Here is a 14,588-nt window from a genome sequence, read left to right as displayed (position 1 = left end):
GAAGAAAAAGAAGAAGAAGAAGAGAAGAAGAAGAGAAGAAGAAAAGAAGAAGAAGGATAAGAAGAAGGAGGAGGGGGAGGAGAAGAAGAAGATGATGAAGTGGCCAAAGAGGAAGAGGAAGAAAATAAGAAGAGAAGAAGAAAAAAAGAAGGAGAAGAAGGAGAAGAATAAGAAAAGGAAGAAAAGGAAGAAGAAGAAGAAGAAGAAGAATAAGAAAAGGAAGAAGAGGAAAAAAAGAAGAGGAGGAAGAAGAAAACGACACCCTGACACCCCGACACGATGCCCCGACACCCCGACACGACGCCCCGACACCCCGACACAACGCCCTGACACGACGCCCCGACACAACATACCGCAACATCTGGTTATAAGATGTGCCTTTAACCTTGAGAGAATGAACTGCATATAGGGGATTAATATGGTTGGTTCCCAAGGTGAGCTTGAATGATCATGTAAAGGAATCCTGGCGAATAACAATTTAGAAATCCACCTAGATAAACTTGATATTAGCAAATGTGCTAGTAATATAAATCCACACTAGAGTGGAATCCCCGTGACATCTATTTTTTTAAAGATCCTCTATTTCAACAAATGCATCTCATTGAAGCTCTAAGTAAGAATATCCCAACATTGTTTAAAGATCATAAATCATACCATGCCCAATTTTAACTTTGTTGCCACTATTTCTAAGTATGAAATGCTTTTTCTTACTTCTTAATTATTTCAATCTAAGATAATATACTCACAAAAAAATCAAAGACTGATAATTCAGCTTTGAAAGAAGATTCAATGATCAGATACTAATGAAACTTATATCTGAGACAGATCTTCGTTGGTCCGTTACATGTCTACCTGCTGCAACGATACCATGTTAAGTACCGAGGGCAGCTCTGCCTCCTCGATAGTCTGACAAGTGGACCTGACATCAGTTCTCATGCTACACCGATGACTCCATTCCATGGTGTACTGAGCCTCAAAAAAGGATCAACAAAGAGGAAGGGAGGGAGAGGGACCTGTTGATTGACCAGGTGTTGTCGGGCTAGGTCCAGTCATGTCATCATGGCTGGAGTCATTGCATCCAGAGGAGAGAATGATGGCTCCATTTCTCTTCCACCTAATCAACGTCAGAACCAATATCCTCTGCTAGAAGTAGAAAGAGTCTAAGAAGTTTCTCCATGTACATTGTTTTTGCAAAATAAAAGTTTTTGGCCTAAATATGCATCTCTCATTCCTTGATATTAATGGGAATCCGCATATTACATTGATAAACATTTATAGTACATGGAAAAAGTTCACACTTAACATAATTTGACATGAGGCAACCTTATAAGCATCACTAATTAATACTCCCTCCGTCCCAAAATAAGTGTCTCAAGCTTAGTAAGATTTTGTATGAGAGTTAGTACAAAGTTGAGACACTTATTTTGGGATGGAGGGAGTATAAGGTAATGGTGGCATCAGAAATCAAAAGAGTACATTTTCTTAGGCCAATTGTTTCCATTGGTAATCATCCAATAGACAATGTTGCCAACCATCCTAGTCTAGTGCAAAGGGATGGAGAAATAATCACATTCATGTGAAAGAAAATAAGCACGAGACTTCTTAGTATATATATATTGGAACCCTATCACAACAAATCAATTCAATATCCCAACTCCACATTTAACAACCCAAAATGTAGAAATACACTAGCTTTAGTTATGCATTTTAATAGGTTATAAGATTCCTAAGAAACCCTCCTATATTTTTTGGAGATTAAAAGGAAATAGAACTTAATTAAATATGGAAATGGTGGCATAATTAGTCCAAGTCGCAACTATTCCGAAGCATTATTATATTATGCAGAGAATCCAACAAACATGGAGACTCGTAATCCAACAGTTTTTGGAATCACAATATTTTTTTTCAAGAAATAAAATAAACATTAAGGACAAAATAGGGGAAGGCATTAAGCATCTTATATTTGTTACATACCCTTCTGCTTGCAAGGGCAGATATTTTCAAAGCCATGAAGACCATTGTTTCCGCCCTTACTTTATACCTTCCCCAAGCCCGTATCCTCCCTTGATACATGACCAGTGAACTGGTGAAGATAGAATACAATGACTAAGAATGACACTGGCAAAATGATTAAAATATGATGAGCATAGAACACAACACATCAAGCCTCCAAGTGGCGCATCACGTGTGTGCTCATGGCTATGTTTATATAACATTTGACGAATAAAAGAGGTAATTAGAATGCATGAAAGAGCAATTCAGTAAATAGACTCATAAATAAAAAAAGTTAGAAGTTAGAATCATCTTTGGAAGAGCATGGTGGCCTCATGTTAGGTTTTGGTAATTGATGACAATCCTTAGAGACTAATGGCTGCCTTAAGATATATTTGAAGGGTTTATCCATAGGAATTTTTTGAAGACCATTTGTTGGGTTCAAGGTTATTAGAAGAGGATTTTGTGTGATCAAGGTGTTATTCAAGGAATTATCCAGAGATTAGTAATGTAAGAGTTGAGCCTATTGCAAGCATGTCTTGGAGAAAAGGATTGTGTGAACATTAATGTTTACCTTCAAGACATCATCTTTATGAGGAGAGAAAATAAGATACATGGTTGATCAAGAGTTCAATACTAAGGCAAAGAGTGATTCAAGTTGATCAACACACAAAGTGTAGACATTGTACCAAGTAGGATCAAGTAATCCTATTTTATGGTAAGAATTATCCATTACGCTTTTGTGCACTAAAACATGATCTTTGTGAAGTCTTCTATGTGGGGTTAGGTATCTATCCATGGGCTTGCATCAAAAACTTGTGTGTGTGTGTGTGTGTGTGAGAGAGAGAGAGAGAGAGAGAGAGAGAGAGAGAGGGAGAGGGGGAGAGAGTGCGAGAGGAGGAGAGGAGGCGAGAGAAAGAGTGTGTGTGTGAGAGAGAGAGATCTTCTGCGAGGAACCTATAGGTCGACTTGGAGCTATGATAATCAACATTGCTAGGCGAGGATGCTGGAGAAAGACCACTGTCGTCTCATGCGATGTGCCAAAGACAACTTGTGCTCTTGCTCCTTGACAACATCTAGTGGTGGTTGGTGCTAGGATTAAAAACCCTAGCGCAATGGGTACGTCGAGGACAACGGATCAGGGGACTCGATGGTGAGGAAGTGACCGATTGAGCAAAGGAAAAGGGAGAGGTGTGGATTTGGCAACCATAGTGGTTCGGGATGACGCACCGACACAAGTATAAAATGCAGGGAACTTGGCCGATCCTCCTTGCTTTAATCTAGACAAAGGCAATGTAGCAGAGGAAGTGGGGAGGGGTCAGGATGACATATCAAAAAGAGATGAATCGGTGGCGGCGCGGGGAAATGGAAGGAAGAGAGTGCGGCTGGGAAGAGAAGAGAGCGAGCAAAGGAGAACACGTGGGTGGGGTGGCAACTAGGGTTCTAACACGGGAAGCTGCTGTCTTTTTATGTGTCGACGTGAAATGACAAAACTACCCCCCATAACGGTATGGGATTTACAAAGAGATCAAATGGATGGCGTCGCGTTGTGATTTCAATTGAACCATCCAGAATCTCTGAGCGTCGAGATTTCGATCAAACGGCCTAGAGTCCCGGAGCTTCCAAAAGCGTCAGTTTCTTTCAATTCTTTACCTTAGGATGCCCTAACAACATACTACATACATATACATGATACAGTATGAATACGTATTTTTACTTTACTAATACGGATCCCGATCGCACGCAGCTCACGTGGTGTACAAAGAGACCCAGCCCAGCCCAAACCACCGGAGAAAAAAGAAAAAGAAAAAGAGAAAGAAAAAAAAAAGGGCGCAGAACCGCAGCGCACCAAAAAGTGTACCCACCCCCAGCACGCCCCCCGGCACACGCGATACCCACCCGCAACGCCCCTGCCGCGAACAGAGCGCAGACGCCCCGCCCCGCCCCGCCGTGCAATGGGCAAGCAGCAGCCGCCGCCGCGGCCGGCGGCGATGTCGGCGCCTCCCCCGCCCCGCCGGAAGCGGAAGAAGAAGGGCCGGCCCTCCCTTCTCGACCTCCAGAAGCGCAGCCTCCGCCTCCAGAAGCTGCAGCAGGCGCCCCCGCCGCCGCCCCCGCCCCCGCCGCCGCACCAGCAGCGCCGCCCCTCCACGCGCCGCAACCCTGCGCCGCAGGACGAGGACGACTCGGGCGACGACGACGACGACCCCCGCCGCGAGAAGAAGTTGCGCCTCGTCGTCGGCCTCCACGACGGATCGGCCAAGGTTTGCGCCCCGATCTGCGCCCTCCCCGCCCGAATTCGCCCAATTCGCCGCGGATCTGCACCGCCCGAGCCGCCCGCCCCGCCGTCCCAGCCGCGGAAAGGGCCTCCCCCTCTCCCTCCCTCTCTGCCCGCGCCCCGCTATTTATTTTACTGCCCCCCACTCTGCCCCCCTCTGCCGCCGCGACAGTGGTCAACGCCGCCCGGCTCGGCTCCCTCCCTCTCCCAATCATTCGGCGGATAAACCAAAACCCTGGCTCGCTCGCTCGCTCGCATCCCCCGGCAATAATTGGCGCCATTTCTTTTATGCATCGGAGCTTTTAAAGGCGTGCCTTTTTTTGGTCTGGCTTCGCCCTGCCTTTCGCGCCAAATATTTCCCCCGGCGACGGCAGGGTATATAAGTAAGGATCTCTCTGAGTGCTTGCTCGGTAACTGCCGCCTTTTCTGGCGCCTTTTTCTGCCCCGGGTCTCGCGATTTTCTCCCAGGGATTTCCGTCTGGATATTTTAATTCTTGTCTACTATACTAACTTCTTTACTTATCTTTTTGCTGCCGCTGCCGCTGCCGCTGCAGGGAGAAAAGAGGAGGACAGTGACGGATGGGCGTGAAGGTCGGTTTTCCCCCTCGTCCCATGCATTTATTCTTCTTCAGGTTTCCGACGGAGGCGAAATAATAGTAATACTGGACGACGAACGAATGTGCACGAACAAAAAAGATGCCATTTTTTAATTCCTGTACTGGTGGATGCATTCCGGTTCGTTTCCTGTTTAATTAATTAATGCTGATTGTTCCTGTGCTCAGAGCCGTCAGATTCCGGCCCCACGACGCCCCTGCCTGACAAAAAGTTATTGGTCTTCATCCTTGATAGGCTGCAGAAGTGAGTTGCTATGCTTTCTCTGCTTCTGCTTCTTCGTCTTCTTTTTCTTTTTGTTCCTCCCTTCCCGTTTCAGTGGCAACTTATCTGAGGCCGGTTTCTCTGTTTTCGTGCAGGAAGGACACATATGGCGTATTCTCGGAGCCGGTTGATGACGAGGAGGTGTGTTTTGAAGCGAATGCTTGTTTTCTTGGTTTTGTTTTATTGGAAGCTGATTGGTTTGCTTGTGATTGCCCATGTACTGTCAGCTGCCTGACTACAAAGATATTGTCAAGCACCCCATGGATTTTTCGACAGTTAGGAAGAAGCTTGATAAGGGGGCATATGCCAACCTGGAGCAGTTTGAGGTCAGTGTGGAATCTTTTTTTTTACTTGTGGTCGTGCTGTTTGACCTTTTCTGGTTTAATCAGCTGTTACAGCGATTTGGTTGACTTAGTTGCTAGATCAGCTAGATTATTCATCCACCCTGTGAGGCTAATGGTTCCTTCCATGCTGATGTTTCTCTTCTTTGTAACACCAGCCCTCACATTTTTGTTGAGATTCTTATAGATCAATATTCAGTTAGTAAAATTATGGCATCTTGTTTGCTTCAGAATATATTATGTACTGTTGTCATTGGAGTCTTGTATCCTGTATCGCTGCGCCAATGCACTGTGCTTTTGAGGACCAGATATTCATTCTGTTGGATCCTCTTCAATGGATTTGAAATAGTGCAAATGCATAATTGAAACCTGGAAGATTTGCTTCTGACAATGGTCCATGTAATCGATATCTTCTGATCTCATGTACTCTCAAGGGAAGATAGAACTATATAAAGCACAACACATTTCAAGACCAATACAGTAAATACAGTTTAATGTGTAAATACAGTTAACAAGTGTCTTTGAATTGAAACTGAAATCTAAATGAAGGTATCTGTTATAGTAAGTGAAGGAATAAGTGTTTATATCTAATGAATATCTGGTGCCGTTGTCTTTCTGTATCTGCATGCCCACTTATGTCAAAGGTTGTTTATGTAATTTGGGTACTAACAAGCCATGTAAGGTATGCGATTTATATATAGTTCCATAAGAATAACTAGCAACACAAGTAGAAAGAACGACATTCCTTCTAGCAGGTAAATAAATAAACTGTGAATTATTCTCAAAATGTGCATGATAGACAGGCCAAGCTGTAAATGTATAATTTTTCAAATGGAAATAATGCCCTCATGAATTTCTATGAAATAAAAGCTTTTTCATTCATTTGAGTCAAGATGAAATGACGCTTTGTTTAGAGAGAAAACACCAGTGTGTGTATGCTTGTACAATATTCACTACGAAGTTCCATGTTCTACTAAGTATATAAAAATCTTGTACATGCAGTACTTATGTTACTTATGGTCAAAGAAGTAGAATAAGATAAATTACAAGTAATTTAGAAAATGGAATGCTTGTACCTATGACCTCTTATGAAGTTTGTCATAGTAGTACTCAGCAACAAAGTGTGTTGGACTTCAGATTGAAGTTATCAGTTGTTTGTTATGCATGAGAATGGGATATATATTTAATGAAGTGAGTAGGTTTGCTCTGGTGCCACCATTTCTACTTGATGTACTTACTTATCTGCTGCCACCTCTGTTGCCACTTGAAAAATATTGGTTCTATATATACTATACGCCTGTAACCAGCATCACAGATCTGCATTTTCATTGAGCATTCGATTTAGTCTTACCTCAGATCACTAACATCATTTCCTTTACCTAGTTTTATTTATAGCATGCTTTCTTTTAAACCATGGCCTTGGTCATGCAAGTCACACCCCAAGAACAAATGGAACTTTGACCCGCTGTTGAATGCTGGCTGTACCAGTACTTAATTTATAATCAATGGTGTTTAACTAAGCTCAAAATATTATTTATATTATACTAAGCTCATTCAAAATGACATAAATTTCCTATTTACAGGATGATGTGTTTTTGATAACCTCGAACGCCATGTGCTACAACTCACCAGACACAGTATACTATCGACAGGTCAAATCTTGAACCTACTTGTTTGGTGATGAGTCTTGTGATGTTTTTTTTATTAACCCATGAGATGTGGTGCATATGTAACATTCACATGTAATCTATTATAGGCACGATCTATTCAAGAGGTTGCTAAGAAGGACTTTGAGAATCTTAGGCAAGATAGTGATGCCAGTGAACCAGAACCAGAACCATTGCCAGAGCCAGAGCCAAAACCACAGCGTCGAAGGGGCAGGCCTCCAAAGAACGCTGTCAAGCAGCAAGTTGAGCAGCCACCAGCAGAACGTGCTACGGCAAACTTTTCTGCGGCGACACTTGCTACTGCTGGAAATAGTGGACTTTATGCACACTCAGGGTATGATATACAGCGGAGAATTGCAGATGTACTGAAAGCTTCTTTTGCCCATAGGAACAATGAGCACACTTGGTCCAGCGAGCGCAAATTGGAAAGTATTGAAAATTATTCAGGTTTCTTCTATCATTTTGAAAACTCAGCATTTTTAGAGGGATGTTGCCGAAGGAAGACATCCATCCAGATTTGGCCAATCTGTTTCCCCCTTTAACATTCTTTGATGTCTTCCCTTTGGCCCAGGGTCCGGGAGTAAATGGTCAGGAAAAATGGGGAAGAAGCCACTTCTGGTAGAAGAGAGCCGTCGGACTACATATTATCAGAATCAACCATCCAGTTCACTATATGAGCTGCCAGTGGCAACCTCATACAACGGGACAAGGAAGGTTCTTGTACCAGTTGAGTGTCCAATACAAGTCACCTCCCCTAACGATTTAGGATACGCCAATATAGTTTTAGGTTTCTGTTGACTTTTCTGAACAGCAAGATGATATTACTCTCAGTTTAACACACTTTTTTATCAGATTGGTGCTCAGTTGCCGCAGGCTTATTCCCGCAGTCTGGCACGTTTTGCTGCACAGCTCGGCCCGGTCGGTTGGGAAGTTGCATCGAACCGAATTGAACGGGCCATTCCTCCTGGAATAACATTTGGTCGTGGGTGGGTAGGAGATGCCGAATCACCAAACACATTTCAGCCACCTGCACCGACTCCATCTTCGATACCAACACCACCACCAAGCAGCACAGCTGCATCAAGTGAGCAGAAAACTGTTGATGATCCTGCAAGTGCAGGCCATTCGGCTGGGCCTCATCCAGATGCCGCGTCACATGTGTCTGCCAACACCGCTCAGACGATCGATTCTCAGGCAGTACCAAGCCTGCAATGTGGATCGTTGCCACAGGTTCCGGTAGACCGAGATGAACATTCCGTTCAGCTGAAGAGCAGCCATATTGTTGATGAGGAACGGCCCACCATGCACCAAACTATGAATGGTTTTAATGCTGTGCCAGGTGCTAACCCAGACTGTTGGTTTGCCTCATTTTCTACATCCCCTGTCCCTTGCACCTCAAAAGTTGAGTAACTCACTCTCAGCACTGATCTGTCTTTGCAGGGTCAGTCATGTTTGCACCTACGGCGCAGCTGGTCACGAACCGGATACAGACGCATATGGCCGATTGATACAGACCCAAGCTCGACATGGATAATTTGACATTTGGAAGCATGATTCTGGCCACGGTTTCGCGAGCACCAAGCAAGGACTTTGCTGAATCATATTGCGCTCATTGTTTTTTTTTTCCCGAGTCGCTGCTGCTGTGCCGCACCGTGGCCTGGTACCCCCATTGTTTTTCTTTTCTTCTGAGAAAGGGTATCTCCATTGTTCTTTGTCTGGTGTAATTGCCTAGTTACTTAGGAGTTAGAATAGCATGCAGATTGCAGAGATATGTGTGTAGAGGGTATTAACAGCGTAATTAAGTCGGGTTCAGAGGTTCGAAAAAGTTCTGATGTTGTAGAAACCACAGGGGAACCAATCTGTATAGATTATATCGAGTGTTCTTGTATTGTTGCCGCAATTTGTTCGTTGCCTGTCTAATCTAAAGAAGAAGAAAAAAACTCTTTAGTTTGCAAAAAAAACTTTCAGGTTGAAATTGGTCACACATGGAGGGATTGATACGATGCACTTTCAGGCTGAAACTTCACACATGGAGAGATTGATATGATACGCTTTCAGCCTGAAATTGGTCGCACATGGAGTCATATGGGTTGTTTGGTTCATAGCCACACACTGCCAAATTGTGAGACAACTGTGTGCGCACACTGTTTTAGCATGTTCAACCTGTCAGAGCATCTCCAACAGCCGCGCTATACTAGCGCCGCGCGCGCAACGCAGCAGACAGCTCCAGCGGGCGCGCTAAAACGATTTGAGCGCGCTGGTCCTAGCCCCATCCCGCGCTGCGTATTTCGGGCGCCCACTTCGGCGCGCGGCAGACTCGAGCGCGCGCGAACTCTCCCTTCCTTCCTCCTTTCTCCCCCGCGCGCCAGCGCCCCGGCCACCATGGACGCGCACACCGGCGCCCCGCTGACCCCGCTGTACAGCCGCCGCCTCCGCCGAAAACCCTAGCGCGGCCGCCGTTGGCGCTGGCGCCGCCGCCGCCGCCGGATGAACTTGTATTTTGAACTTGGTTTGCATTTTGAACTTGGTTGGATGAACTTGTGGGGATGACCATCTACTTGTTTGTGTTAAATTTCGCATGTTATTGCATTTTGATGAATGTTTCACATTGCATTTTGGGCGCTGCTGCAGCGGCGCGCGCGCTGCATTTTTGCGCGCTGCTGCAGCGGAGCGCGCTCTGCATTTTATAGCTACTGCTGGAGCCAGCACTGCGCGACGCGCAAAACCAGTTGACCAGCGCGCGGCAAACTCGTTTTTTAGGCGCGGCGCGAAGCGCGCCTGTTGGAGATGCTCTCATAGGCATATATTTTTGGGCGTGTTTGGCCGGTGTAGTCGCTGGGACTGGCCCGTTGAGTCTAGTGAACAAGGCCTGACTGAGGTAAAACAAGCACAAAATTGACTTCTGCACTTAGTTTGATTGTCTGTTTGGTTGCACAGCTGTTTGGTGACATGCATCACCTCTTGTCTTGTAACCTCTTGGGCATGGTGGTGAGGTTACGAGCACACAACGACCTTAAAAAGAACACACATAACAGAACATAGTACCGAGCAGATATAAAAGTTATATCACACATAACAGATCAATTCAAACGCATAACAGTTCCATATTAAAGTGAAGCAGCTGGAGCATGTCGGGGCTGTCCTAGGGGTTCACGGCAAAGATGTCGTCGTGCTTCTCGCACCTGGTCACCACTTCAATGTCATCGTCATTGAACACGATGACCTTCAGCATGTCAGGAGTGAGCAGCTTGAAGGTCACCATGAAGCCAATCTTGATTTGATGGACGGCGACGAAGGTGGCCTAGCCCTGATCGAGGGTGACCCTGCCGATCAACAGCCAGACAGTCACCCTCCAGGAGCAGTCGGTGTTCGTCATCCACTTGAACTCATGTGGCACCGACGGGAAGTGCTTTATGAAGTCCAGCGGCATAGGTATGGCCCCCAGCTGGGGGGGGGGGGCATGATCACCATGTAGAAGTTGGTTGGCCCTCCCATCTAATGGTAGTGGCCGTAGTTCCGGCGCTTGCCGCCGGGGGGCTCCTCCGACTGGTCATCGTCCGTGTCAGGGTTCCGGACAGACGTCACCTGGACGAGCATCATCCGTGAGGGGGGGGGCACCACGTCCTTGCCCTTGTCTTGCTCCTTTGGTGGTACCACCTCCTTCCCCTTGCTCTTCGTGTCGATCTGCATTGAAGAGGTTCAAACGGTTAGGATTTGTAATATGAACGTTACAACATCGACATTAAAATCTATCATCCAGAACCCCTTTATTTACCCAGCCTGACGGTCACCACTCCACCTATCTCTCTCTCACTCTTCCTCCAACCCATCGAAATGAACTTCGACAATAAGTCAAACCACAACCCCAACCCCTTCCCTTGGGGCATTGGATGAAGGGCATTCTTCCTAGGGTGCTCATTCGGTGACCGCACTAAGTTTGGGAACACCATGGAAGTGTGCTCAAACTTCAGCAACATGGAAGAGCTGCACAAAGAGTGAGACGTTGTGGTGCAGAAGGCCATGCCGAAGGAGTTGAAGACATTGACTCCTGACCCAGCGAAGGGCGCTATGTTAGTTGACATACTTCGCTGTGCTATGAGTGAAGCCGACTCCGGCTACGTTGGACAAAGGGCAAAGCGGGCCAAATACATACGGTATCCTCATGACCATCGTGTGGTAGTGTACTTCACCACAAACACTGTGGTGGTGCCGCTGGAGGAGGATCAAGAACCGGTGGCTATGGAGGTGGAAGAAGATGCAATGGTCATGATTGTGAGGGCGCCGGATCCAGGACATTGAAGCATGCCCATCGAGCTGGACTCCAGAGAGGAAGAAGAGAAGAAGAACACCAAGACCAAGGTCAAGGCCACCGGCCGTTCCAATCGCCCCCGGGGTTCCCGATGATAAGATTTGTGTGTACTGTGTAAGATGAACCCTAATCCACATCCCTCTTGTACTTAACCCGATCGGGAACCTCATATGTAACGCTAGCCATGACGATGTTATGACACCCCGATTCCCCTTTTCCTTAATGCGGATCAAACCTAAACTCAAATAGGATGCAAACTAGTAGGTGCAGAGGGGAAAAATTGCTTACCGCCATTGCCAAAGTGCTGCGCCACGGATGCCGGTGAAGGTGGCCAGAGGTCTTGTTGTTGTTCTCAAATCCTGTTGCACGTTGCCGCTACCGTAGGTGAGTGGAGAGAGGGGAGAGGGAGCGGTGAGGGAAGGTGAGGGTAATAATTGTCGGCGCTTCGGTAAGCAACACAACTTCTTGAGGGTGGCTCCTCGCGTGCAACCCCCGCCGTCCACGTGCCTCGATAGGGCCTGGCTCGCGAGAAACTGCCGATTCGAGCGTGCCTCGTAAGACAAGCCCAGAGCTGCTTTAAAGTTCATGCGATGCATGCCCAATAGTGTATGCTGGTAACCAACCAACCCATTTTCTTTCCGCACGGGCCTGGTTGATCTTATGCGGGCAACTAAAACACCTAAATCCGGAAGTAATCTTAAACAAATAATTCAATTCTGGGATGCCCTTATCAAATCTTGTCACACTTGTAGTTTTCAATTTATTCACCGCACTTTTAGCAAAAAAAGCCAAACTTATGAAAAGTTAGCTACGCAGACAAACCTATACGGATATGTGTTCCAATCTCACTAATACGCCTGTTTGTTTTCGGGTGTGGGCCCAGGCTTCAGTCCCATAACCGAAGCCTCGGCCGACATCATGAATTTTCCTTAAGCCTCCACTTCATCCTGCAAGCGCCCTCTGTAACAAACCTCCTAGCCTAGACATGTTTACGATTCTGAAGTTGTAGTATTTTGGGAAGGTGATCCACCTAGTCTTATTCTTTCAGACACTATTTTTGATACTACAGTGTTATGAAGTTAGTTAATAAAGTGTTACAACGGGCATTCCCCTAAAAAAAACCTCACGTTAGATGTCACATCATTGAACTTCCTTTTTTAGAAAAGACACCAAAATAATATCTTAAACCTAATAAGTAAAATGCCAATACAATGAACAACTGGATGCAGAACCACCAATATAAAAAGTAAATGCATAGAAAATCATATTAAGGAAAGAGACCTTCAAACGACCTCGCCACTCACTGCTTGAGACGAGATCATAAAAATCGGTGAAGATCGGCTGGAGCATAACCCCGTTATAGGCTTGCATTCGATCACCACCGGTCCAGAGAGTTAGTGAAACTGAACAATACCACATAACAATATGGAAGAAGATGCAGAAGTCGTTGCACAAAGAGCAAATCATTTCCCCTCTTTGATAGACACATGAACTACCAAGATCCAAATAAAGCTAACCTATCTAGAACATGGAAATATTAGAAAGTTTTCAATTAAGTAAATCTATAAATAAATCATGATCATAGCAAAAACAACGTTAATCTTATACTGATATTACACATGTGAGCAAATACTAAGTACAGAACATGAACAAAGCAACAAGTACCCCCGCGATTTTTTTTACACCTAACACATGAATCCGTATATTAAATAAGGGGTGAATATATCATACCCTATAGTTGGCAAGGACAAAACCGCGTGCGGCGGCCGCTGCAACATTTACCTCGTCCCCTTCTTTGCGACTTCAGTGGGAGGTCGAGTATGTAGTCAAAATAGTGGGTGAAGATTATCAACAACGAGCAGCCACGCCCATAGGTTCCTCAGAAACCAAATCACCTTTCTCGAGTTGCACGACCATAAGAGATGGGGTTCCGGAGGTCAGCTCTGTTAGTGGGATGGGATCTCAGAGAACAACAACAACGAGAGGAACGACGATGGGTTGTGCACGAGGCGGCGAAGGAGATGCAATTCTATTAGGGTGTATGCTATTACTAACTACTTCATGGTTACCACCATAACAAAATAGGTTGCTAGGAAGGAGCGATTTTTTTTGGGGGGTGGGGGGTGGGGTGGGGGGGGGGGGAGGGGATGCCCAGTCCACCAGTATAACCAAAACTTAGTAGGGGAATCAGCAGATTCGGGAATCAACTTAATGTCTGCTGAAAATCACCTTGAAACTTAAAGAGATATATCCAAAACTGAGGGTTATTATGAGGGGCTGAGAATAAGTGTTCTCCACGAGGAAAGTATTTTGCCGTGAGCAATTGAACCCAATGACCCATAACAACTATGTTGGCACATTTTCCACCACTACTTCATCAAGAGGCATTTGTGCATGTTAGTCATGTTAATAGTCCCCAACCCCAAGGTTTTCAAGTTTGCACATAAATTTTCATTCACAATCAGAAGATCGTCCTTTTCAATAAGGATGATGCATGGTATCGTGAGCATATCGCAGGCTCTGGCCGAACAATATTCGAGTGTGCAAGTATTTGCTTTCAAGCTAAAAATGAAGACTAGTACTACTTGGTTCAGAATATTTTTGCAGAATGTTTACCTATTTGGATTGGTTGAATTTTCCAACTCCAAATGAGGCATGCAGAGCATCATCAAGACTAAATTAACATATAGAATTTGTGTGCAGTTTTATATACAAAAGTCATGGGAAATTTTGCAAAATATGCAAACAAAATTTACTGGCGGTGGTTCAGTATCCTAGGACTACTCAACCAAGAGGCTCTGCACATGGACATGACAAATTCATAGTGACTATCTTGTCAAAAAAGAAAAAAAACATCTCAATGTTCGAGCACAGAGCTAGTGTTATACAACAACAATAATAACGAAGCCTTTCAGTTCTAAACAAGCCAAGCACTGGTTCTTACATGTGGAAGTAAGTTCCATGCATCCCTTTTAATGACTAGTTCTTTGGTGATATTTTAGTATTTTGATCTCTCTTTATATATCACATGTCAAGTTCAGCCTGTCCCAACATCTCTTACATTATCAACACGCTTTAACTGGCATCTATATTCTGATGATTCTAGAGTCCTCCGTCGAATATGCTGA

At 45.2% G+C, this 14,588-nt stretch overlaps 1 protein-coding gene across 1 annotated transcript; it reads left to right on the top strand.

Annotated features, from left to right (window-relative positions):
* Positions 1-3,603: 3,603 nt before the first annotated feature.
* LOC123451862 lies at positions 3,604-9,051 on the top strand. Its single transcript, XM_045128407.1, has 10 exons — positions 3,604-4,253; positions 4,822-4,858; positions 5,050-5,125; positions 5,239-5,284; positions 5,371-5,469; positions 7,068-7,136; positions 7,241-7,598; positions 7,723-7,877; positions 8,004-8,490; positions 8,592-9,051. Exons 1-10 carry the CDS (start codon positions 3,948-3,950, stop codon positions 8,657-8,659), a joined length of 1,701 nt encoding a protein of 566 aa, XP_044984342.1. The 5' UTR covers positions 3,604-3,947; the 3' UTR covers positions 8,660-9,051.
* Positions 9,052-14,588: the final 5,537 nt, after the last annotated feature.

The sequence above is a fragment of the Hordeum vulgare genome, chromosome 5H (genome assembly GCF_904849725.1).
Source record: "Hordeum vulgare subsp. vulgare chromosome 5H, MorexV3_pseudomolecules_assembly, whole genome shotgun sequence".
NCBI classification, from domain to species: Eukaryota; Viridiplantae; Streptophyta; class Magnoliopsida; order Poales; family Poaceae; genus Hordeum; species Hordeum vulgare.
This window is presented reverse-complemented; position numbering and strand designations above follow the sequence as displayed.

Excerpts from the sequence above, each read along its gene's own strand:
- LOC123451862 (XM_045128407.1), top strand. The coding sequence starts at position 3,948 with ATGGGCAAGCAGCAGCCGCCGCCGCGGCCGGCGGCGATGTCGGCGCCT. Across the intron at positions 7,137-7,240 it reads ACACAGTATACTATCGACAG|GCACGATCTATTCAAGAGGT; the intron begins GTCAAATCTTGA and ends AATCTATTATAG. Across the intron at positions 8,491-8,591 it reads TGGTTTTAATGCTGTGCCAG|GGTCAGTCATGTTTGCACCT; the intron begins GTGCTAACCCAG and ends CTGTCTTTGCAG.